This window comes from Bombus flavifrons, chromosome 14 (genome assembly GCF_040668555.2).
Source record: "Bombus flavifrons isolate JBK064 chromosome 14, iyBomFlav1_principal, whole genome shotgun sequence".
Lineage (NCBI taxonomy): Eukaryota > Metazoa > Arthropoda > Insecta > Hymenoptera > Apidae > Bombus > Bombus flavifrons.
In genome coordinates, this window is record NC_138455.1 from 10,868,860 (window position 1) to 10,895,098 (window position 26,239).

A 26,239-nucleotide genomic window follows, 5' to 3' on the forward strand; every position below is an offset into this window, starting at 1 on the left:
AAAGCGTAATAATTGATGAATACCTAAACTTATTGATTTTATCTTCACTATAGAAAATGAATAAATATATATATATATATATAAATATAGTGTATAACACTTAAGCAATAATAAAATAAGAGAAAACAAAATGGTTAATATGTATCAGATTTGAGATAAAAAACTCGACGTTTCCATAGGCAACAATTGCGACTGGTTAAAACGCAGTGAAATTGTGACTTTTCTATCAGAAAGTTCAAATGAATAGTAGTTTTATTTTCGCGTGCGACCGTGGTCACCAGATTTCTCGAGTTTTTCATCGACAGCGCGGCGGCCCTGGCGACTGGAATGCGGGCGCGGCGAGTCCTCGGTGTATGAATATACGCATACACGTAGTAGATACACACGCTCGGGAAACTTAAGGGGCGCTCACACGAGGGCAATGTAACGTCAGAAATATTTCGCGTTCCCGCTTGTGTGTATGTGTCTATGATGAATCTGCTCACTATACACACACACGTTTATTATCACAAATAAGTATAAAACGTCTCGTTCATCCGTGTCCATAAATTCACGGAAAGAAAGAGGAAAAAATCGAATGCGATCTTTAAATGAAATAAGGTTCGCGCATAGAGATCGCACGCAATTTCATATATACTCGCTGTTTTAGCACGTGTACGCGTGCATACAAACATATACATAGAAAATGGCGTACCTGTCTCTAGGATCGATCCACGTTGTTTTTCTTGTGTTGTGATCGATGAAATACACTTTTCCATCAAAGTCTTGCGCGACGTCCCACCCTTCCGGAAGCGGTATCTCCCCATTCCGTCTCCTTGGCATATTTCACTGCGCTCTAAATCCATCCAAAACTCTCTATCACCGACCAGTCGACAGGCACATATCTGTGCGCGCGAGCACACACTCCCCGTGCCACATACACGCTGTATTGATGAAAGAGAAAGAAAGACAGTCGATGTAAGAGAGACAAAGAGGGAACATTCGAGTTGGTAAAGAGAAGGCACGCAATAGTAATACACACCGATATACAGTGGAATGGAGATAGAAAGGATGTGTTGCATGCCACTGAATGCACACACGTGCGCGTGCATACATACACACATACATACATCTCTATATACGCGCACGTATACATACTCTGTCGAAAGGAAAGAGAAAAAAAAGAAGCGAGGGAAAAAGAAATAGGGAAGGAAAAGAGTGTGAGAGAGAAAGATAGAAACATCACGTGCATATGTATACATATATGTAGATTTCATGTAGTATATATAATGTACACACACGTTCTCGCTCTCTCTTTCTCCCTCGCGCGCTACTCCGCCATCATGAATACCTCATTATCATGAGCGGAGTGACGTCAGAGTCCCCGCCTTCAGATTCCTCTCGAGCGGAATTCCACCGTTAACATAGCTGGCCGTCGAAGAAAAGTCCACTGTTGGTATCTTGCCTTGAGACGGTACTGTGGTCCTACATTTGTACAAGATCGCCAGTATAAATGCCCGTTACATTATCGTAACACTTATATTTCTTTTAATCCCGCACTCGTCACTTTGCAATATATCGACGAATGAAATATACCAAATAGCACACAGCCTTTAGATTTGCTTTCTTCACATCACCAACCGTAAACCGAATTTGGCGGAGAAAAAATATGAAAAACCACTTTCACCCTTCCTTTGCCGTCTCACTCTGTCGTTCACTTTTATTTGCACTCTTATCCTTTTGTTTATCAGGCCCTTGGTTTTACCACGTATCACGTGTGATGTTCTTTTTACACCATCCTTTAATTCCTACTTACTGTTCTTACACGATTTTATCATTTGTTTTACACCATCGGGAATAGCAGGAACACTTAAAAAAATATTCGGGGAATCGGGCCGGTAATCGAACAGAGAACACTTCTCCGGCTAACGTCGTTCAGATGCACGTTTCATTGATGAAATTTCCGAAGAAAATTGGTGAATTGTTCAAACGCGTAACAACCACGTCGTTCTCATTTTGGAGCAGCAGGAACGACGACGAGTTTCTCGGAGCAGAGACGGGGCAGCATCTGCGTCTGCGACCCGCTTTAAGAAGTGCACGCTAATGCCGGTACTATCGAGTACATTTCACCGTGTGCTCCCTTTTCTTTCTCTCACTAAACTTCGTGCTCGTCGTCCGCGAAAGACAGCGCGGAATCAACGCGACGTTCCCTTCGAGGAATGTCAGAATTCGCCTCGCGTTTCTCCCCCACGCGTTTTATTTCATTCCGTCTTTTTACTTACACGGAACGAAACTGCCAGGAACACTGTTACGGTTACCGCAAGACACTTTTGCTCCGTTCATGGATCGAATTGAACATGGCCTCGGCGAAGATTCTACACTCTGTCAAGTCCGTTGTTTCAAGTGGCAAGAATACGCGCAAACTACTCTTTCGTTTCGTACGATACTACAACCTCGCGCCAACTACAAGCATGTTGAGTGTTTGAAACATGCCACTGGACGTTCATACCGTGTGCGCTTGGCAATGCTTCTCACTCACTCTCTCTTCCTCTTCGCCTCAACGCGTACACCGATGAGAACCGAACGTAATCCCCTCCCAGCCTTTGGTATTCTCCTTCTTTCTCTCTCTTTCTCTCGAATCGTCTCCCACTACTAGGCCGAAAGCTCTCGTGTCTCTGACCGCTGTGCACGAACGACGACGGGAACAGACGAACGCGATGCCCTTTCCACAGTTTCGCATATTTTCCGTTATGTTGCATCGGCGGCACCACCGTACGACTCTCATGGAAACGCAGGTGCACTCAAGACCGTTGAACATCCGGGACGAATGAATAAACTGATGGTAATCCGTTGCTGCCCCTTCGAGAATGTCTCATAAGCCACTGTGGTATTCGCATGTATTGCTTCTTCTTTCTTTTTTTTTTCTCCTCGCTGTTATTTCGCTTGATGCGTGGCTTCCAAATGTTATTGATATTTGATCGAGTAATTTAGTCTTCTACTTGCGTCATTTATCGTTATTCACTCCTATCATTTTGCTTGAAATTAACTTATTAGCCTCAATCCAAATATTTCTCATGTCACATTTTTACTGTTCTGTATGAGTATTAACATTTGTTTTTTTCTTTATTATTTTGATAATAAATACATTTTTGTCCACAATGTGAAAATATGTGTCTTTAGCATAATCTCCTTCATTCCTTTTAATCTGAAAATAAATATTTAATTCTATTTAAAAATATACATTTGATTTGTAAAATTTCTACGTAAAGCTCATGTCACTTTAGTAAAGGAAATTATATCCATGTCGCATTGAAATTCAGTGGTTTAGAATTTAGAATAATTCTCGCATGCACGACTTTTTTAATCTATACATTTACTATAAATTTGATGAAGTGTGTGAATTCTTACTTCCTCGGCAAGACACGTGACATGTGTATAATTATGTATGTATATACGTGGTGGAGAGTGCGGATATGTGAACGTATGGAGGTTTCCTGAACGTGGCGACATTTTTAACCCATATTTTCTACACGTTACGAGAAACTGAATGTGCAATTGTAACGTAAACCGATCGTATCGAGATTCGAACATAGTTCGTAAATTGTTTCTAATAAATAAGAAGTAATTTAGTGTTTTGTACAAAGTTAATATGGCAACATCTGAGAGCGATGACTTTGAAAGCGCTGACGAGGAGATGAACCATGATATACCAACAAAAAGAAGTTCTCAAATGCAACAGTGGAATTTACCAAACACGATAGATTCGGAATCTGATGACGATACGGAATATGTGCCTCGACAACCGTATACAAATATAAATTTCGGTAGAAGTAAAGAAAAATATTGGCCGACAATGGATACGTCAACTAATGAAACAAGAGCTGATAAAGATATCAGTACTAAAGATACACGTAATTATAAGAAGCACGAGCAACCAATTATCAATGTTGACGAAACTTGTGAAAAAAATGATGAAAACATTTCAACTATCGATTCACAAAAAGTAGAATGTGCACAGATCAACACTGGTGACACAGACTTGAAAGTGGAAAGTAATAATGAAAACATAGAGTTAAGAAAAAATAAAGTAGAAGTATCCCCTGAAAAAGATGTTAATATGGACTTACTTTCTGAGTTGACAGTTAAGTTGAATGAAAAAGGAAAGATTCGATACAAAGGAAAAAAATTAGGTGGAAAGAAATTAGGAACAAAGGTTATGTCAAGTAGTAACCTTTTGACTGATATAGATAACATAGATACACATATTAATGAAAGGGATATACTGATGACAGGAGAAGATGTGCTTAGTAAATATTCTATGGAAGATGAGATAACAGAATCTGATATGCCAGAAGAATTGAAGTCTGATAAAACATTCAAAGAAGTATTTAAATCTGAAGGTTGGGAAGGACTTGAAGATCCGATTGAATTACCAGAGGAATTGATTGAGGAGAAATTACAACCAGTATTAAAAAGATTATCATTAGTTGCTGAAGAAACAAGTAGCTCATCTACAAGTTGGGGTTGGGGTAATTGGGGTGTAAGTTCTTTAATTAATACAGCTAGTGTTGGAGTTTCTACAATAACTAGCCATGTATCACAAGGGCTTACTCTTTTGGAAGAATCAATGGCTTTATCCGATGAACCTAAATCTATTACAAATGAAGAACAAGAAAATCAGACAGACAATGGTAACTTTTATTATATATTTATAAATGATATAGGATGGATATATTTAATGATATAATAGATATATGTAATAGTTAATAGATAGGTAGATGATAGACAATAGATATGTAATATGTAAAATAAGAGTAAAATAAGATTGTGTGTGCAAGTGGATGGATCTGTGTGTAGATGAATAAGTGAGAATGAAAGACAATAGAAAAAATATATAATTGTGAACCAAGTTTCTTTTATAGTCAAGAGATTGAAAATAAACTATACCACTACTACTATTTAATGGTATAATTACGGCTAAATTATAAAACTGTTATATTTTTATTTTAGTTAACTTCCAGTTAATTTCCAGATGGTAAAGAGGAACAGACCAAAGAACAATCTTCTTTCGGGTTTGGAAATCTTATGTCAAGTGTATCATCAATAACAAAACTGGTTGAATCAACTGGAAGCAAAGTTGTGAGTGGTGGATTAGATACGTTAGAAGCCATTGGTAAAAAGACAATGGAAGTTCTACAAGAAGGTGATCCAGGCTTAAAGAAAAAGAGGACCTTCTTTATAAATGAAACAGATAAGCCTAATTTATCTCAGATTCTACGAGAAGCTAAAGAAAAAGCAGATAGCACAGAAAGAACAATGGAAGAAAGACAGAAAATGAGAAAAGTACATTTTGAAAGTCTCTTTGATGATTATCAAGGACTTGTTCATATAGAAGCATTAGAAATGTTATCAAAACAAAGTAATATTAAAATACAACAGCATTTGAATAGCTTAGATACAAATGAATTAAATTCTGTTGAAAAAATGTTGGAAGAAGTTGAAGAATTATGTGCATTAGATAATGATGAATACAATGATGAAACAGATGAGAAAGACTTGAAATATAAATTACAAGAAGCTTGCAGCGATCTTGGAATTAACATTACATATGAAAAGTTACACGAGGTAAATAATTTCTGCCCTAATAATACGAGAGTTTACTACTATCTCTTGAATGCATTATACAAAGTTAAATGTTGATTTTAGGCTTTTCAAGACTCTAAAAATTATACTACTTCACCACATAATGATCAAGAAACTTTTGAACATGCTATTTCAGTTTTGGCACAATTTACAGCATTTTCTGTAGAAAGGTTTCATAAAACTGCAGAATTACTTTTAATCAAAGAACATCGAAGCACTGTTAATGAAACTGATTCACTAGTTCAGTTAACAAATATTCTGTCTAATCAAATTGAAATATTAGCTAATACTTACTGTAGTGTTTTAAATAAGCTTGCAGAAACTTCAGATAAACCTCATACTATTAAAACTAATATAACAACGATTCTCATGGAGGTAAGAGAATACTATTATGTATTAAATTATAGTATACATGTGTGAAGAAATAAATTTTCATTTTTTTTTTTTTAAATAGGCTTCAAATGCAAGTTCTTACATTCAACATGCCTTCAAATTGCTGATTCCCATCATAGAAGTTGGTGCTATATAACGATGAGTAGAAATATTTTTTTAATACTCGTTCTGCATATATTGTAAAAAAAACTAATACATTTCAGATAATTAGTGCAAATAACTTTTTCTAATATGTTTCGGGATAGAAAGAAAGTTTTGAACGTTATAAAGAAAGAAGGATAGAAAATAAGAGAAAAATATTTAAAAAATAACACTTTTTGTACTATATAAATTGTATGAATTTATAATATATTAAAAAAGAAAGAAAAATAAAAGATATCTGTAAAAAATTTCTATCAACTTGTTTAAAAAAATTTAATTTAGGTACTCATTTTTTTTCAAATGTTCTGCTCACAAGCATTTTACATATACAATTTATGTCATTTCATAATGCTTCACGAACAGTTTTAATTTCTTATATAAATTTATACTTAATTATAAAATTAGTAAAATATACTTTGAATTACAAAAATGCTTCAAGTAAATATTTTCTTAAAATATAGTTGTACTATTGTATATATGAAATGCTTATAATTATAGAATTTAATAACAATTTATTTTCTTATAAAACATTCTTGTTTTAAAAAAAATAATAATGTTAAATCGAAATATTAATATTAAAATCAAGTAGGATATTTATAATCATATGTTAAAATATTCTTAACAATACGAGAATAAATATAAACTCGATTTAATGTTTTCCTCTTTTATTACCAATGGGAGGTTTCTGAAGTTGAAAACTCGAGTTTGATTCACTCGTTGGTAAAGGTGTAGTAAGATTTGGCGGAGTATTAAAGGTCAAACTTGCTGTTGGTGGTTTCAATGACGAACTTAGAGTAATGTTAGTAGCAGATGGTGTTGGTATTGTATTTCCCCAAACTGTAACAACATATATACTGAATTATTTTGCATCTATTTCTAAGAGTCAAATTAATTGACGTGTACAATAGCTAAAGCTGTGTTTCAATGAATTAAAATGTCATTGAAAAGTAACAAAGTAGCAACATTGACATAATTATATACTTTCTTTTAATAAAACTAATATTCAACAGTATCCCTATATATTGTTGTATATTCTTTTAAATATATAATCTAGTTAACGCGGGCATTCTTACAAAACCACCAAGAAGCAGAAGCAATTAAAGTACATATAAAATACACAGCCATTCCTTAACAAGCACAGATTTCAACCTCCCTTTACTATGTGATATTTGAAAATGCAAATTAAAAAGAAGAAGAAAACAGAATATCATTTATTTCACTATTATTAAAAATGAATATTCTCGTATATAATTAGTAAATGTTAAGTATAAAAGCTATGCATCCCTTCCCACACTTCACAACACAAACAGAAACTGAAGAAAAATATAGTACCTTATAAACTAAAATAGATTCCTTACTCTTTTCCTGGAAAGATAAAATCAAAATCAAATCACAGAAATAAAAAATTTTAAATCGATCATATTTACAGAATAATTAGTTGCAACAGTCTTTCTATTTATATACGTGAAATTCTACAATACTGAGTAAAGGGCGTTAAATGTTAGTAAATCTACCTCATACTAAATCCACGCAAGACCTGAAGGTAGGAGATATTCATGGGATAGTTGAAACAACGAAAATACGTTGTTTTAGGGGCTTTGTTTTCAGCAAAAAGTATATTAACATTATAAATTTATATATTAATTTCATTTACCTAATGGATTTCGTGTTTCATAACTTCCTAGTCTGCTAGAATTTAGTGCTGTTGATGAAAGGAAACTTTTATTTCCTATAAAAGTAAAGTATATAACACGTTAATAGTTATATGAAATAAAATAAATACTTGCATATTACAATAAGTTCTAAAAATTATCAATTACCTGGACCAAATGGTGTAGGACCACTTGTAATTTTTCCAATACTACTTCGAGATATTTTTCCATCTGGTTTAATATCTTCAAAAACGTTTGTATTATCTTTTAAAACGTATTTTCTAAAGTTTAAATACTGTTCCTTTTGTTGTTGTACTTTCGAATGTACGCCTTGCAATTTACCAGCAACGGCAACAAGAGACTCGTGAAGTTTACTCATAGCCATCGTCAATTCTAAAAACCGATTGAAAGATATTTTAAAATTTTGAGAAACATTAATACTAATATAAATTTACCTTGTGGAGTTAAAGTCTTTGGAGTCATCATTGTCTGTATATGTTTTTCTGTTGTTTCAATTTGAGATCTAAATAACAGTAAATCATGTTCAAAGCTATCAGCCAATTCCATAAAAAATAATAATGGTGCATTATTTTCATATTGTAATCCTGGTGGAGTATCATGCGTTCTTTGAGCTACTTCAGAACTTTGTAATGCTTTTGCTGTGTCTTGTTTCAACTTATCAGCAGCAGAACGATCTCGTTGAACTGATCCAGCTAATGTTGTTAAAAGTTCCATCAATGATGCTGTATCTTCCGCACATCGATTTAATGGTCTTGCAGAGCCCCTTGCTATATCTGAAGACAATACCTTTTGTTCTTTCACAAATTCTCTATAATTAAGAATATATATTAAATTAATAAATTTTATACAGTTTTGATATAATAGTTCTACTATATAATAATTACTTGAATTTCTCTATTGTCTGTAATAATTCTGGTGGCCAAATATTTTCTTTAGCAGCAGCTGGATTAGTATTTGTTTGTGAAAATCCTTTATTACTTGATGATACATCTAATCCCCCTAGTCCTTTATTGGTATTGGTAGTGCTTGTGGTAGTTGTAGTACCACTAGTAGCTAATTTTGATCCTAATAAATTACCACTACCAAAAAGTGATGCTGTAAATACAAAATATTAGAGATAATATTTTGATTATTAATAATATTAAATTATATCTTCAACTATCACATACTTGTTGTAGTAGGTGCACCAAACGTAACATTTCCAGTTGTAGCTGTAGCAGATGGAGCACCAAATGTCAATGTAGAAGTTGTTGCTGGTGTGCCAAAAGAAAGTCCACCAAATAATGGCACAGACGTAGTTGGAGCTGGAAATAAGCTGCTCGCAGTAGTTGTACTAGTTGTATTTGATCCTAAAAGTAAACCAGTTGATTGTGTCTGTGCAGCAGTTGCAGGTGTACTATTAAATCCAAAATTAAGCCCAGTTGTTGTTGCCGGTGTGGATGGAGCTCCAAAGGTTAATGTTGGTGCTGAAGTACTTGAACCAAAAGGTGTAGTAGTTACATTAAAACCTGTTGCAGGTCTAAAACACAATAAATTATCAATATTTCAGTATGTAAATTTTAAATATAAATTCCTATGTTTCATTGTCATAATGTCAGGTTAATTAATATAATTTAAGTTAAGGATATGAAATGTAAAATTGTGTATTTACTTTTGTCCAAATCCAAAACTTGTGTTGCTCGAAGTTGTAGGTGTTCCAAAAGTAAACGTTGACATAGTTGTGGCATGCAATAAATAATAAGACAAATAAACGCCACTAAATGACACACAATGTCTTATATTTCAAATATTAACAATGCAACACTGCACGCGTTAGACTGTCTTCAACTGACTAACTGGCGAAAATAATTGAAGAGCGCCATCTATAACATAAAGATGCACGTTTTAAATTTGAATATGTGTAATTCATTTTCGAAATGTATGTACTATCTTATGTATATCTTTGTAGAGATGTGTATTTCTATAAAATATTAAAAATATTCGTGATTGAAAATAAGATTCAAATATAAAGGCATCAATTATAAACAAATGGTTGAAAAATAAACAGAAAAATAAAGAAGCATGTGGATAATATTAAATAATTAAAAGAATACAAAGAAGATTGAGAAAATCACTTTAATCATTATTAATTTGACTTGAGACTGAATGACGATTAATTTCTAGATAATATTCCGATTTATTATTAAATGTACCTATACTACTATATTATATAAATCAAGGGACAATACAATGTCTTTATCATTTCATAAAGTAGTAAATGTTTTTTTTTGTATGTACGCGACAAAGTTCTAATAATTATACATTCCATCTATAGGAAATGGGATCAATTCAACAAAGTTTGCCAAATCGGTACACAGACTATCACAAAGTTGATTGCTGGTTCGGGTTCGTACATGGGCGTTTCTAAAATGATCACAGTCGCGTAGACTAAAAGAACGCGTCTAAAAACAGTTTCTTTCTATCAATAAACTTTGTTTTTTTTTTTTTAATATTTTCAGGAATTACTTAATCTTTCCTTTTCCTTTAATAATTTAATAATTTTTAGATATTGTTTGCATTAATATTTCTCTTGAACGTGTAAATATTTCAGTCTCATTTAAAACGAAGAAAAAAGAAAATCACATTTATAACGCTTGTATACAGTTTAGAATACACCCGGTACGCAGTTTCGTACAGAGTACGAGTTACTTAATAATTGTAAAATGACACCGCAATATTATACTCTGTAATTACAAATACAATGAGATACCGTAGTATTTTTTTTTTTTTAATTTTCTTTGCATATTAAGAATATATTCCTAGATATTCTGCGATGGCGTGCGATTACCCTACGTCTTTTGCTCCATTTATATAAATAGTACTAACGCCGTGCTGAAACAAACGATAAATGTTATTTGAGAATTTACAAAAGATCGGCAAAATTATTCATTGTCTTTAATGTCACACAATTAATTTTCTAATGATAGCGTAATCTGCATAAAATTTTGCAGATTTAATAAATGGCTTTAAATTTCTGAAAGCTTATTGCAAAAAGACAAAAAGAACAAATATTTATGCTTCGCACATCACCGGCATTTCTTTGACTCCGATATATTACTAATTTTGCTATATATAATTTTCTATTTCTTACTTTTTAATCGGTTTAAGCGCTGTCTCAACAAAATTGTGTAAGCATATGCAAAACAACTTACGTGTACCACAAGCAGTGTATAAATTAATCAGCTTCACCCATCCCTTAATTATAATAAATAATTCATTTTATATACAAATTGAATTCTTTTTTAAAACGCTCAAATCCACAAAGACAGTTTTCTAAAATACCAAACACACTTGTTCATTCGCCGTAGCGTTGTGCATAATCAACTACGAACGTTGCTTTCAGAATAATGTCACTTCGTGCTTTCGAAACTTTTCTAAAGTTTTAACAATCAAAATCCAAACATTAAATATACGTTATATCCATTATTCTGATAGTACCGTCGAAGCCACAGTAGTCATATTCTAAAATGGAAATATTTATAATTCTTTCTCGGTAATTATACACACGCACATGCACACGCACACGCACACACAATATTTAAAATAGAATATTTTTTTCTTTGAGAAAAAGTACTATAATATCATTGTGACAACGGAATGGGCCTCTATAAATCATTATTGATTAAATATTTGTTTACAGGTTTTTCTGTTACGCTTTGGTATGGCACTAAGGATTACCTTAAATTCTTTTAATTTAATGTTATGCAGATGCAAGTTATGCTTAAAAAATAAAAAAAGAAGAAACAGAAGAAAAGAGAGGAATTAGGCGTTATATTTAATTATATCATCTGCTTTAGCATTGTTGTTTTTGCATTTGTGTACATGCACCGATGGGACTTATCCTAAAGTTTTGAACAATGGTGCAATTGATGCTTTAAATTACCATTTAGAGCATAGCAGTCGAATCTGTTGATTCAAATTAAAATTACTATAACAATACAAGTTACCTGCTACCTGTTTTATATTTTTTAAGAAAATGCATAAATATAGGTCTCCATTTTATCTTAAATGTTTTTGTCTGTAAATTAAGGCCATTTGTACAGAAACTAGTGCAAATAGTATAGTTTATTTATGAGAATAATTCTTTTCATTGCGTCTAACACTTACATAAATTTTAATCACTGTTTGAACTTAAGAAAACTGATTTATATTAATAAAAAAACATTTCTTTTTTGCTCTGAAGGGTTTCCTTTAATAAATGATTGCTTTAATATTATCACAAAGTGAATGAAAGGGGTATTGATATCTTTAAATACGATTTAGTTTAAATAAATCAGAAACAGTTCCTATATTAAAATTATTAGGCCACATTCAACAGTTAGATCCGTTTGTTTGAAGCCATTGAATAAAAATAATTTCCTTTTATTGCGTCAAAGAGAAAGCAATGCCTCAAGCGGAACTCAATTAACAATATTAAAAGTTAAATTTTATACCAACAGGAATCAAATACATTAGAAACAGAATATATAGAACACAGAAGTAAATGTATTAATGCAAGTAATCAGAGTTTTTAAATGGATAATGGGAGAATGTAAATAAATGTAAGGAATGTTTTATTTAAAAAAATATATATAACTGATGTAATTAAGAAAGTTATTGCCAATAAGTCTCATAATGCTTATGTGCATAACTTGTTTCTTTTCTTGCATTTGAATTAAGCAAATGCATATATAATAAATATTTTGTACTATCATTGAAATAATATTTATAATGCTGCCTTTTCATTTATGAGGACATTTCTTAACTGACATTTTAATGACAAAAAACGTCATTAGAGCTGATCACAGCATGAGATATTGTCACATTACCACATTCAATATGTATAGAAAATATTAGACAAATTGTCAATCAGATCCAACTGCCATCAAAAGAACATTTCAGTGCCAATTTCATCATTCCTTAAGGACATGGAACATGGCAGTTTAATGTTAAAGCCAAAGCACTGAGCTTTCCATATAAAACTGGATGTTTGCTAGTTTATATAATACACAGTATATCGGTAAAGATCGAAAATATTTTTTAACTTTCATACAAATAAGTATGAAAGAAAATTCATATAAACTTGTATCTGCAAGTGCTTATCTTTTTAATTATGCTTTATAGAGAATATTAATAAATATTAGATACATTACTTAAATTAATACATTGATTAAAATAATACACATTAATTTTTAATTTAATTTAAAAAATAATTTGTTTATGTATATATATATATGTGTGTGTGTGTACATATATGTATATATATAAACGAGTTATTTTTTTTATTCACAGCTATCTTTAATTAGATGTCCTTTAAATATGAATGCCATTTACGCATACATGAAGAAAAAATTTGTTTCCATAGAACATAACGCAGAGTTCGCGAGTTTTCAACTCATAAATACAAATACAGCTGTTCTAATACTTAAAAAATACATATCGAAATCAAATTGCTTATTCGAGTAGTTCAAGAAAATTCGGTATTCTTTAATAGATTTAAATAGTGTACAAATTAAATTCGTTAAAATAGATTTAAACAATTGCAATATTTAAAAGATCTCAATTGAAACAATGAACGTGAATTTTGTCGAACTATTCGAAGTACTCAATTAATCGAATATCCGAATCAATTAATTCAATTCAGATTTCGAATATTCGAATATTTCGGGTACTCAACAGCTCTAGATACAAGATTATACAAACTTTTTCACGGTTTACACGCATATAATTAATATTTGAAAAAGAAAAAATGTTCTCGATTTTTATTAACGTCCTGCATAATATGCATAAGAAAGAATTAAAAAGTGTGCCAACATACATCGCATTTAATACATATAATGGACATATTTAAAATTATTGGTTGGTACAACATTAATAAGAATCAAAACTTATAGTTTCACTCTTTTGTATACAGTTTTAACATTAAATTAACCATATGTTAATGCAATAATTTCAATAACAATTTTTTGAATTATTTCATGCTATTTGAAAGGAGATATACTTGTAACATACATATACTTTTCAATTTAGCAATCTTTCTCTTTAAAAAAAGGGAATGTTTTATTAAATTGTAACTTCCTTTTTACGTGAGATTATAATTCGCTAAATACGTTTTTGCAAATTGGAAAAAAATGATTCATATATTTCATTATCCAATACATATTTGTTTCGTTTATAGATAAAACATATATGTATATGTATAAAAATAAAACACAAATCTATTTATGTAAAAAAAATTTATAAATGATTGCGCCTCGTAGACGGCTATTCTGATGTCATGATTACAAAATGTACAAGACTTATAAAATTGACTAACTCGTTAACTGCCACGCTTGTGTATGTATAAAGTTCAAGATATGTATTATAAGTTAAATGAACATAAAATATACATACAACAATCAGTGATAATAATTTTGTTAATAATTCACTACAAAAATTTTTAACAACAATAAAGTTAAACGTACATTGCACAAAATGGCAGTGAACGCGTCACTATACTGTAAAACTTTCAGAGAGATTTTTGGTTCTGTAGCTATGCGCTACGTCCATTTTTAGCACAAGCACTCCATCCAGTTACAAGATGGAAACAACAAAAGTTCAGATGAGATAAAAGTTTTACGATGTGACCAATATTCGAAAACCCTCACTTAAACGGCCAGTAACATCAGCTCTTATACGCAATATACAATACATGTACTTTTAAATGTGAGTTCTGAATACGGCTTGTGTATCCGAAAATAGGATCGACTTGTGACATGCAAAAATTGAAAAAATTTCGACCCATAGTTATACCATACTCTAAGCAATTCCAAAAAGAGTGTATATGTTTTTCATTATCAATGGCTGTTATTTATTTCACTTCATATATTATTACTGTATAACTTTTACGCTTTGTTACTTTTTATGGTGCTTATATGTTACGTTGAGAAAATAATTTTTTTTTTATATAACAAGCAATGTGTTTAATTTGTTCTTCCATAAATATTTAATTTCCCTTAAGTCTTCTTTATGGATCAATGGTTCCCGTAGAAATGCTTAATTTGCACGCAAGTTTTAAAGTATATTCATTTTCATTGATACAACGAATGATTTCTACCTAATTAAAAAAAAATATTTCTAACCACTGATCTCAGAGAGAGAGAGAATCATTGTATATTAATTGTTAATTATTGTAGTATATCCAATAGTGAGCTTGTCGTAATGCTAAAAATTTTCATACAACATGAATAGCTAGAAAGCACAGAATGTATTATAGTTTCAGTACTATTTCTTCTGTACCAAAATCTTTCTAGCTTGCTTTGGTAAATTTCTGGATATCACGAGTACATAATAAATCTCTTACTCGACAAACGAGATACATTTAAACATTGTCCTATTTGTTATTAATCACTCATTTGTTCACGTGATTAAACGAGGACTATGTAAACCTTCGACTTGAGTATCAATTTGAGGACAATGTTGAGTATCTGGCGGACCCCAGTCATGCAAGTTTCCACTGTTAGCTAGTCTGTGCGTAAGTCGATGTGCTATCGAAAAACCTCCACTACCTTCCAATTGTGTTAAAACTATGATGACTTGTCTACAATAAAAAAATTTATCGAATGATCTGTCATAAATGTTGATTTCAGGAGCACATATAAAAGATCTATTTTACCTGTGTAGCGGGGGAACACTATCGGCAGTTCTGAGTTGTCCTCTTGTGGATACAACGTTATAGCTTTCATGGCAGTCACATTTTACATGAATCCATTTATTTACATGACGATTTTCTACCATTACTACAAGTCCAGCCCAACCTTTAGTTAAGTAATAAGCAGTCATTCCCTCTCTTCCCTACATATAAATATTTTACAAAATACTGGGTTTTAGAGATACATGAACAGTTTTGAAATTGAAGTTGCAAGTTACAGAAATATTCTTACTTCATGTCTCTGTCCTTTTGCTAGAGTTAAACTTATTATAGCATCAGCTAAGACAAATGCTGGTGGGGAAATTTGCTCAACTAATAATCTCTTTGAACTATGAATGGCAAGAACGTACTCAGGGTAACTGGAAGTATCTTCCATTCCTGTGTGCCAATGATTAAAGGCCAAACATACAACAATATACAAATCCCTCTCTAACATTTTGTGACATCCAACGAATCCACGTACTTGTCGCTTACTATGTTCTACTAATCTCCCTACTTCTGGTGCTGCTGGTGAACGTGTACGAAAAACAACTACGCACAAGTCCAACTGAGAACGTTGTGATTTTTCGGAATTCCTAAATATATATGTAAGTATAATAGACCATATTTATCCTTATATTCTTATCCTTATATTTGATATAATTATACAAATGTATATAAAATAAGATAATAAAATTTACCTTTGCCCTTCTTGAAATAAAGTAAATTCTGTTTCAGTAGGTTCTAGTACCGTTAAAAGTACACATGATAAATGTCTGAGAGATGATAAAGGTGGAAGTGTCCCACGTAATCTAACTTCACTCCACCCAACTCTAGTTTTACAAATATCAATACAATCAAAATATTTCAATACATCGTCAAAAGAAATCCAGAAAACACCGTCAGAAGCACCATGTGGCATGAGCATTTCCCGCAATTGTGGTGTCCAAATAGGACTATCATCAGACCAATCACCCTTCCAACTATAGTGACCCCATGGATTACGTAATCTCAATAATCGTATTCCCTATCAAATATATTACTCAAAGTACTTGTAAGTTTTTAATCATGTATCTATAAATATGTGTATTTTTTTACCTGTACATCCCGTACATCGAGAACAGAATAAGCGTGCCTAGAAAAAATACAATAAATTTTTTATAGGATACTAAATAAATATACTTAAAATTTTTAACTCTTGTCGAACTTTTTCTACCTTGGCCTTAAACCTTTACGTTGATATTCTTCCTCATCAACTTTCATATTACCACCTCCACAACTAGCACCCATTAAAAACATAGCTTGCCTTGAAGATAAAAGTTGTGCCCATATTAAATCCTTATCAAGTTCATCTTCACTTGGCAAAGCAGATGGTTGTAAAGGCACACTCTCACAAGGGGCACCTGTAAGTGTTGCTAGACCTTCTATTGCACGTCCAGATACTAAAGCTTCATAGCAACCATGAATTTTAGCCACTGCCTTTTCAATTAATGGCACCCAAAGTTGTTTTCTTTTCGCCTACAATGTATTTTATCAAAATTATGAATGAAGAAAAAGAAGTAATAACTTTTCACTTATAATGTTAAGATATAAACCTGAGAATATACAAGATGGCCTCTTTTATCACAGGGTAGCAAGTCATCAACAAGTACTGTGGTCCATTTTCCATCTTTACATAATCTTACTTGATAAGCTCCTTCTGGGCAGGTTTCCCTCATTACTAAGACTCTCTTTACAAGCTCATCACTTTCAGCTAAAACAGCTAAAGCTGAAAGTAACCAACAGTTTCCTAATACACCTTGTGAGATATCAGAAGGTAAGGGTTTCCTAAAAACAGCCCAAGGCAGTTTGGAATCAACTGTAGAATCAACATTAATTTGATGAGGCCTTCTCCATTGAACAACATGGTTATCTTTTGTTTCAGCTGGATTGTAATATAGAGATTTTGGAGCTGGTGGAAATGAGTCATCGACAAAAGGTTCATTTGTCTATAAAATAAGTAAATTAGTTACTATTGGAAATCTTGCATTTAAAATATACTAGTCGAAAATATTTTCAATTTATTTAAACGAATTATAAACTATTTAGATTTGAATTTTATGCATTTTATATTTCATAAACTAAAAATATTCACTAAAACATTTATTTTCTTCTTGTTTTCTCATTAGTATTATAATACAAAAATAAGAAATTAATATAAATAGGGAAAATAAAAATCAATTGACGTGAAAAAATATATAATGCAAAAAAGAAAAATTATAATTATATTTTTCAAATGTAATTTACATATATAAAAACAAATTAATTTCAATATTTTTTCTAAACTGTTTTCTTTGATCGTAAAAAATCGTCCTTGTTCATATGATATAATTTATGATCAATATACCTCTTTGCAATAGCGAACAATTCGCTCCCATTTCTCCAATGCTTCTCTTTCCTCAATTTGTCTTAAATTCTCCATAACCACGCTTTCTTGCCGTTGCATTGTAAGTGTACTTATGCCAGATTCAATAATTCTAGGCCTTTCACCTGGTAGTTGAGATAAATTTTTTGAGATTTGGCACATTTCGCAAATTCCGTTTGTACTCTTATTTTCATATGTGCACAGTTTACACTGCCACTGGAAACATTGAAATGTTTCATATATAATAAATTTATATAGAAGATGAAAGCCAATAGGAAAATATATGGATAATATATATATTTGAATATTTTACTAATAAATATATATAAAACAGCTATGAGAGAATCGTACTTGACCATGAGTAGAATCTCTAATTCTTGAATGTCTTTTATCTCCGATTGAAGAACCATTCCTTCTTACAGAATTTCTATGTCTTGGAGTAACAACTTTTGAATTTATAGGGGTTGAACAAAGTCTTGGACTCGGACTTCTTGATCCAAAAAATCTGCTATCCTTTGGTACATCTAGAAAATCTGCTAAAGTCTTACAAGCATTACAAGTTTGTGCTGATAGCGGATTCCTTAATGTACACGATGGACACACCCAGCTTTCTCCTTTTCGTAACGTAGCGTCTTCTAAATGCATGATACTTTTAAGCTTTGAACCACCGCACGCTTCACACGTTGTTCTCGAAGCGGCATTTAATAATGTACATTTTTTACAAGTCCACACTGGGGAGGGTGGATCAACTTGATCATCTAAATCAGATTCTGCTGTAGCCAATGTAGCAGTTTTCTGTGGAATGTATCTTACACTATCTCTGGATACTACAATTGGAGATTGTGAATGCATCGAACAACTCGTTTCATCTTTTGTGACGGTTATTAGACTAGGTTGCATTAACGAAGGCGGTGATCGAGAAGATCCACATATATCGCAACCAGTTGACCATAAAGGATTATACGCGTAAGAACATTTCCGACAAGTCCACATACGTTTTAACGAGCTTACATTCGGTACATCACCGACAGGACTAGTTGCTTCGCTATGTGCTTTTGTGGGTACAAGACCTAATTTATTATTTTGTTTTTTTGGCAATGGCGGCGGTATATCAGGGTCGGTAATTCCAATGTAAGAATATTTTGGTCTTGTACTAAAACCAACAGAATGTGGTGGTACTGCAGGTGGTTCATCCTCATTGAGACTTCTACGATTGACAATCTTTTTCTTTCGAGACACATTTGTAACGGATTCGACATCAGAAAAAGATCGTCTATAAGACAATGGACCTGCAGAAGATAGAGCACGTGGTTCCCAGGCAGGTACACTGATAACTACTCCACTGCAAGGAGCAGGACTTCTAGGGGCTTCACATGCCTCGCATTGTTCTAGGCCAGGAGCATTATCAAGAGTACAATTATCACAACTCCAGAGAGCATCATCCTGTTGAGATTCTGAGACTACTAAACTTGTTGGTCTTTGAATTGCATGTTCAGATAATTTATGTACAACAGATCCATTAGATAAAGAGCGACTAACTTTAGATTTGACTCGTTCATAAATTGAAGGACTATGTCTTTTTGGTGAACGTTGAGAGGTATCAGTGGTATTTGTGTAGGAAAGTGTAGTGGACTCCATAGTTTCTATTGGTGGCAAGGTCCAGTCTTCTCTATCTTGTCTCCTTTCACTACGACTTATACTTGTTAGTTGTGCCATATCTATAGAATACAGATAAGCTATATAATATTTGTACCACAATCTTGTTCAAAATAGTATTAAAATAGTATTAAAAAATAAATTAAATAATTTATACCCTTATCGATAATTCTTGCATCGCTTGTAGAAGAACTTGTTGCATTGACATCATCTAAAATATTGGCCAGAAGTTCGGATGCAGCTTTGAGACGATTTGTTTTACGTGAATTTAATTTTTTGCGTTTACGTGCTCCAATCTGCCTTTTGTCAGTTTCAACTATAGAAGAATTTGCATCACAAGCTACGCAAATTATACCAGAACTGCAGCTGTTGTCTAACAAACAACGAACGCAAGTCCATTGTGTTATTAAGGAAGGTAGAGAAGAAGATCTTTTAACTGGTTCTTTTTTACAAGATTTTCCATTCCACGAATCATGGTGAGATTTCTTTATATGATTATTGAGTAGAATTAAATTCCCCTCTGAGCTAAAAATCGATATGAAAAATAATAAACAATTACTAAACGGACAACAACCATTGGCATATATGATAACGTAATAAAATTAAGGAAGAGGAAAGAGTCAAAGAATATATAACATTTTTATAATGATACTATATATTTAATTATTTCCTAGATATGAAAAAAACTCTACCCAAACATAAAAAAAAGGATAACAACTATGAAAAAATATATGCTAACTTTGATATTATTCTAAGTATATTGTATCAATAGTGAATGCGAAAGCCTGTATTCGTAGATGCAATAGTAACTTGTCATATCTACGTTTATGCGAACATGCAACAAATAAACATTTGTATTATATTCCCCTTACAAACCATTGTTCTGTGCATTGTGTGAAATCCTTGGCACAAATTAAACTTGTTCAGTGAGAGGTAGAGGAAAGCTCATACTATGAAAATACCTTTGCTCAAAAAACGAGATATTACACCAAAATGATCGCACTGATACGAACTGATAAGTATTACATTTGAGGAGAAGTCGACAAGATTTTGCGGAGAGTTCGGTAGACTGTATACAAACACGCGAGAAATCGAAGATGGGGGTAGGGAAGGGGAGGGGGTTGCGGACAGATCAGAGATGAGTTAACAATTTTCTCACCGATGTATGAGATCGGTTTTGACGTATTGATAAGTTGCCGGACGCGTATCGCCCGTTGCTGGCTTCTCCAAACGAAGTTTCGGCGGAGGTGTTGGCGGAACAGAGACCGAGGAAGAGTCACCTTCCTCGTCGTCTCTTTGCTTTTCCTCCTCCTCTTTTTCTTCGGGAACTTTGCGATTCAAGCTCAGGCCGAGCCTGAGATTTGCTTTCTCATCACTCCTAAGCCGAGTAAGGCCGCACCTGGCGCATCGCGTGCTCTCCGTTGGATTTATCAGAGCGCACTCCGAGCAATGCCACTGCAACACCGATGCGATCGAGCCCATTCTTTACACGTAGTCATGGCTCCTTTGCTAACAGGATCACTGACTTTTATAGCCACGATCCCTTTTACTCGAAATATCACCACACCTCTACGCGAGGACGAGGATCAACGATACCGTGAAACACATTCCGTGATAATTCTTTTTCGCTGCGGCGGTTGCCCGCCGTTCTTTGTCATATGTTTCAGGACGGCCATCTTTTAAGCCCCTTCCCCTCGCACTCTCACCCAATGTTTTATTCTATCTCTTTCTTCCTTTTTTCTCCCTTTCTTTCCGTCGTCGCATCACACAGTGAACATTCAAATGCACACACAACTTCAGTGCATCTATTCTCTGCTTTTCTTTTCTCTCTCACCTTTTAGGCATCTTATTTATCTAAATACTTCTTTTCTCACTGTTTAATCGTATTTGCAAGTGTAGTCTAATATGAGATATACACAAATAAGTCACTGATTAATCCATATTCGTTCACTTAAAGGCAAAGAACGAGATGAAACGCGTCAATTGCAAGCGGTAGACATCGTCTGTGTACCTACATCACTGTAGCCTGAGCAAGTGTGTTGACTACATTGGTTGCTGGCATACACAGGGCTGTATGATTATTATCATATGTGTACACTGACGTAATGAAAATTTGTAGATTTCGGAATTATGCTTCTATTTATATTAGTTATTACCTGCAAGTGATTAATTAGTCATTGTTATGTTGAAATAATATTCCATTTAAAAGTATTGATAATAAAATAATAGTTTACTTTTAATTATTTAACATTTGAAATGTACACTTTTTAAATAAAAATTAGTTGTTCGTTGTGTTGGTTAGTTTATACGAGTTTATTTATCAAGTTAAATATGATATGAAAAAAGGATTACATTAAACAAAGCTTCAAAATGAGAATAGAAAGTATAATTACACTATGTAAAATAATCAGTTTTCTGAAATTTGTTTATTATATCGATCAATTTGTTGTGTTTAAACTAGCGCTTAGAATTTTAATCGTTTCGTTTCTTTTTTATACGTCACTGGTTAACATAAACTATTACGTACATCAGCGACATCTATGATTAACTATCTTTTTGAATTATAATAAGAAACATTATGTATACCAAGTCCCTGTGGCGCAGAGGATAGCGCGTTGGACTTCTAATCCAAAGGTCGTGGGTTCGATCCCCACCAGGGATGATGATTATCGACCGCTCTTGGGTCTCACTTTTTTTTAAATAATTTTTAGCTACAAATTTCACATTATAACAATCTAAATTTTATTTTTATATTAATCTATTATACTAATATTAAATAGCAACTTAATTATCGCTATTGATCCGCCATGCTATCCTTCCAAATTTTATTACAATCTTTAATCTTCTTTTATTTGCACACTTAAAAGTAGATGTAAAATTACTTAATTTGTCTACAGGAATATCTCTTCTTTGCGCCTTCCTGAGTACTACGTTACTTTTACTACACTCACTCTTGTGTTTGTTTTAATTTTAGTTACTTTCGACTTGGAACGAAAATATCCCGATGCACAGCAAACGTAAAAATAGTGAATACGAAGGTGAATAGACTTGGTTTGAATATTGTTGGTATATTTATGATCAAGTATTATTATACCAAGCTAACGTAATGATATATTACAATGGAACGAGGCAAATAGTTATCATTCAACAATTATGGTATTTATTTTTTTATCTTTTGACCTTTATTATTAATTGAATTCTAGTCTTTATTGCTGTCAGAAAATATACAAAATTTACATTATTTTTATCTTGAAGTGTTATTTTCGAGAATCATAGAAATGACGAAATTTTGTTATTATGAAATTACGTATACATGAACCTCACATAAATAACTATATAGATACTTGCTGGGTGTATTTTATCTGTACTACAGCTGCCAAACATTACAGAAGATTGCGACGCCTTCCTTTCCAAGAATCTATAATTTCTCCCAAGACCGTCTTCCCAGAACGTATGTACATTATAATAGGTTATATGACTCTCACAATCAGTACAAGAGTTATGAAAAGAGAAGTTATCTATTCTCGAACATTTTACTATAGAAATTCTGTTTGCAATTTTCATCTTTTAATTTAAGAATGTGGTATTTTATAACTTTTCTTTATTTTAGTGATATATATATATATATATCAAACATAGCTGCTATAATCCTTTTCAATTTTTCAAGAAGAAAGAAGTAGTGTTGTAACAACCGACGTGAGTATTGATTACGATTACAGAGTTGTTACTAAACTTACATTAAGGTAATCGTACGCCTTTCACGAAGAATGGAATACTTTAGAAATTGTAAGAACAATGATCGTAATAATTATAATTGCACTAGCAACTAAGCAATAGATATTTTGAATATTTTTTAACTCTATATATTTTTAATTATTTAATACCGCATAACCTATTTTACCAATCAAATTATTTTCATATATTCTGTATTCTGTATTCTAGTCAATCAAAAGTCACGAAGCGAAGGATCCAGAAGCAGATGAGACATTCAACGAGTAAACGATTCAAAGACCCCAATGATTAAAGGGATACAAACGATATCAATTAATTGCTTGGCTTCTAAATACACTGTTAGATTAAGCGTATCGTCGATTCTGCTTCTACAGAGCAGGTGTTATCATTTATTACAATTTAAGATATCCTCGGTGTTACGTTGTATAATTTAACACAGATTTTCGTAAAATACAATATTTGTAATCAATGTTAACGTGATCAGTCGATACTTGGAAATTTCAACTTTTTTAAACATTATAAGCGTTTATACTCTATCAATCTTGAGTCGAACGTTATGTAAAGGTGACTCAGATCGATTAAAGAAATCAATTACAAACGACTAGTTGCAAACACAGGATCGACTAATTAATGCCATATCCGTTGTTACGTAATGATCATTTGAAGCCATCGTGTCTTTTTAAACAGCGAGATAAATAAATATAAAATAAGCTGTACTCCAATATTCGCTTATAATGTTATATTTTTAACACGATAGAAGTATCATGCATAAAAACTTCGTTCTCAGACGATATTTTTAGAAATATTATTTTTATACTATATTAATATTTTAGATTTGCAACGAACGAATTGAGAGGGACGAAGTTTAGAAGCTCCATCCTTTTGAAGATTGAACATCGGAGAATACAAATCTGTCTATTTCGAACATTGATCGATACTTCATTAATTATTAATGAACGCCTCTTACACTTTCGATTGGACGAGCACACCGCTGTCTGCTGTAGGCGTAGTTTCCTTTCGATCAATAATTTATGCCTGGCTACTTAATTGAGTTCTGATTTTGGATGGACAGAGTTACGTGCATATTTTACATTAATTATAAATCGAAGGTTCGTTACGGTGCATAGCGTATTAATACTGTCACGAACGAAATAAGATGGAATCGAAAATAGAATGCCTACTTGGGAATTCCCAGGATCACCAGATATTATACTAATAAAAAGAAAAAACTGGATCGCTGTTTTTGCCAGTGAATTTACTGCTGAAACACTGAGTCAGCGTATTACAATTTTAATTATATATGTATATGGACTGAGTCATTCAATTCGACCACGTTCTACCCCATTTACATACTTTGTGTATACAACTATTAGCAAAAAGACACGACGCCGAAAGAAATCCAACAGCTTAATCATTTCTGCGATTCTAATTTGGTGACAGGAAGCGTAGAAAAAGAGGTATGAGAAAATACACGTCGACTATTACGAAAGAAAAATGCAAGAAGATATAAAATACAATTTATATATAAAGAGAACGTTATATATAATACGTTCTATGGATTTTTGCTATTATAAATGTTCCATATCGTATAAAATCGTGCAATTTACTTATAATATAAGTCGAACGATTAAACTGAATTTTTATTCGGCAGGTTGTAATGACGAGCATGAATGCAAATGATAGCGGGTTCGCGTGAGTCATATCCGGAATTCATTCTTCTGCCATCTCGATGTCGACACGTGACAAATTTACCGCTAATCAATCTTGCGCAGCTATATTTTTAAACGACGTTATTCACAAAACGAGCTCCGCTTATGCAATTCTATTAAACATATAGCGATTGAACGAAATTAATCCTCTAAATACGATTCGTATTGCTGCAATTATATTTCAGAAAGGAATCAAGAAAAATAGGTATTTTCGTGTAGTACAATTCACGTAATAATTCATAATAATCTATCTCAGGCTTGAATTTTCTTTCCTTGCACGCTCTTATCAGATAATGATAAATTGAGTATTATACTTGTTCTGGGGAAAGTTACAGCACCGTTAGAAAACGGCAGGATGATACAAAAACTGCACCTAAAAGTCATCGCTAAATGTAGAAAGAAACGATAATAGGAATTATCAATAGAACATTGTATTTTTGTGTGAATCGTTTAATAAGCATAAGCATAAGTTTCGTTCCGTTCACGTTATGTTATTACAATGTCACAGTGATAGTAATAGTAATAAGAAGAATAGCAAGTATTTCTACGTTAATGTTATAATTGTTGACACAATGTTAACGCGCTACAAATATAGTATCGAGATCTTTTTGCTTTTGTATCGATCTTTTTATCTTATACGTGGATATGTCTCTAGACAGGAAATCAATATGACAACATCATATACAAAAGAAAATGAAGCAAGTCGAAACAAAAAGAGTAAATAACGACACGTGGCGAGTAACGTGCAAGTATTGTACTTAGTCCCATCTGAATAGAAAAAGCAACAAACAAGAACTTGAGGCATAAAGTTACGATCAAACCTGTTTAGATACTTGAAATTTTAGTGTCGGAAAAACGTAAAACTGAAAAAACGAAAAGAAACATTAACCAGTTAAGTATGGAATATCGTTATTGAAGAATATAAGATAAATAGAAAATTACAGCAGCACAGAGAGGTAAACAAAGTATAGAAAACACTTCGCACTTCGCGAAGATCTTGTGAGAAACGTTGCAACGATCTGATCACGAAACGTATGATGGTCGTATTAACAGCAATAATCAGCGAATAAAATATGCGATGTTAAAAAATTATGTTTGCATGCTAATTTGAAGGAGCGATACCGCGATCTTGTATGCAATTAAGGGATTAATTAAAACGAATTTACGAACGTTAATCAATGAGCGATAATTTTTTCTCTGTTAAATTATAACGCGCTTAATG

At 32.5% G+C, this 26,239-nt stretch overlaps 4 protein-coding genes, 1 long non-coding RNA gene and 1 other non-coding gene across 13 annotated transcripts in view; 3 read left to right on the plus strand and 3 right to left on the minus strand.

The window, feature by feature from the left end:
* The window catches only part of kibra (WW and C2 domain containing protein kibra), a 42,864-nt gene extending 40,336 nt beyond the window's left edge, over positions 1 to 2,528 (minus strand). The window contains exons 1-2 of one of the 4 annotated variants that reach the window (XM_069127062.1): positions 1,331 to 2,528; positions 695 to 835 (exon numbers count right to left, since the gene is read on the minus strand). In XM_069127062.1, the coding sequence (XP_068983163.1) occupies positions 695 to 822 (128 nt within the window). In that variant the 5' untranslated portion in view covers positions 823 to 835; positions 1,331 to 2,528. Of the gene's footprint in view, positions 1 to 694; positions 924 to 1,278 lie in introns of all 4 variants that reach the window. The other 3 variants (XM_069127060.1, XM_069127061.1, XM_069127064.1) reach the window with 3 other exon arrangements.
* A 916-nt stretch (positions 2,529 to 3,444) lies between these two features.
* On the plus strand, positions 3,445 to 6,321 carry LOC138186836 (protein FAM114A2). The gene is made up of 4 exons (XM_069127081.1): positions 3,445 to 4,670; positions 5,012 to 5,604; positions 5,686 to 5,997; positions 6,077 to 6,321. The coding sequence occupies exons 1-4, from the start codon at positions 3,629 to 3,631 to the stop codon at positions 6,149 to 6,151; spliced, it is 2,022 nt and encodes a 673-aa protein (XP_068983182.1). The 5' UTR covers positions 3,445 to 3,628; the 3' UTR covers positions 6,152 to 6,321.
* A 107-nt stretch (positions 6,322 to 6,428) lies between these two features.
* On the minus strand, positions 6,429 to 9,673 carry Nup58 (nuclear pore complex protein Nup58). 4 transcript variants are annotated; one of them, XM_069127086.1, is made up of 8 exons: positions 9,481 to 9,670; positions 8,999 to 9,348; positions 8,714 to 8,924; positions 8,264 to 8,637; positions 7,977 to 8,201; positions 7,811 to 7,885; positions 7,489 to 7,521; positions 6,855 to 6,993 (listed from the first exon to the last, which is right to left on the minus strand). In XM_069127086.1, exons 1-7 carry the CDS (start codon positions 9,543 to 9,545, stop codon positions 7,511 to 7,513), a joined length of 1,311 nt encoding a protein of 436 aa, XP_068983187.1. In that variant the 5' UTR covers positions 9,546 to 9,670; the 3' UTR covers positions 6,855 to 6,993; positions 7,489 to 7,510. The 4 variants fall into 4 exon arrangements, with proteins under 4 accessions (XP_068983185.1, XP_068983184.1, XP_068983187.1 ...); XM_069127084.1 differs by lacking the exon at positions 7,489 to 7,521 and having other exon boundaries at positions 6,429 to 6,993; positions 8,999 to 9,303; positions 9,481 to 9,673; XM_069127083.1 differs by lacking the exon at positions 7,489 to 7,521 and having other exon boundaries at positions 6,429 to 6,993; positions 9,481 to 9,672.
* Positions 9,674 to 10,424: 751 nt separating this feature from the next.
* On the minus strand, positions 10,425 to 21,732 carry LOC138186651 (calpain-D). The gene is made up of 11 exons (XM_069126719.1): positions 20,736 to 21,732; positions 19,734 to 20,101; positions 18,272 to 19,638; positions 17,903 to 18,136; positions 17,112 to 17,504; positions 16,733 to 17,034; positions 16,615 to 16,651; positions 16,218 to 16,543; positions 15,770 to 16,112; positions 15,502 to 15,680; positions 10,425 to 15,426 (listed from the first exon to the last, which is right to left on the minus strand). Exons 1-11 carry the CDS (start codon positions 21,056 to 21,058, stop codon positions 15,246 to 15,248), a joined length of 4,053 nt encoding a protein of 1,350 aa, XP_068982820.1. The 5' UTR covers positions 21,059 to 21,732; the 3' UTR covers positions 10,425 to 15,245.
* Positions 21,733 to 22,165: 433 nt separating this feature from the next.
* TRNAR-UCU (transfer RNA arginine (anticodon UCU)) lies at positions 22,166 to 22,238 on the plus strand. The gene has a single exon. It is a non-coding gene; the product is annotated as a tRNA-Arg (tRNA).
* A 314-nt stretch (positions 22,239 to 22,552) lies between these two features.
* Positions 22,553 to 25,488, plus strand: LOC138186879 (uncharacterized). Of its 2 annotated transcripts, XR_011175030.1 has the most exons (5): positions 22,553 to 22,732; positions 22,917 to 23,272; positions 23,519 to 23,687; positions 24,142 to 24,765; positions 24,960 to 25,488. It is a non-coding gene; the product is annotated as an uncharacterized LOC138186879 (long non-coding RNA). The 2 variants fall into 2 exon arrangements; XR_011175029.1 differs by lacking the exon at positions 22,553 to 22,732 and having other exon boundaries at positions 23,266 to 23,362.
* The last annotated feature ends 751 nt before the right edge of the window (positions 25,489 to 26,239 follow it).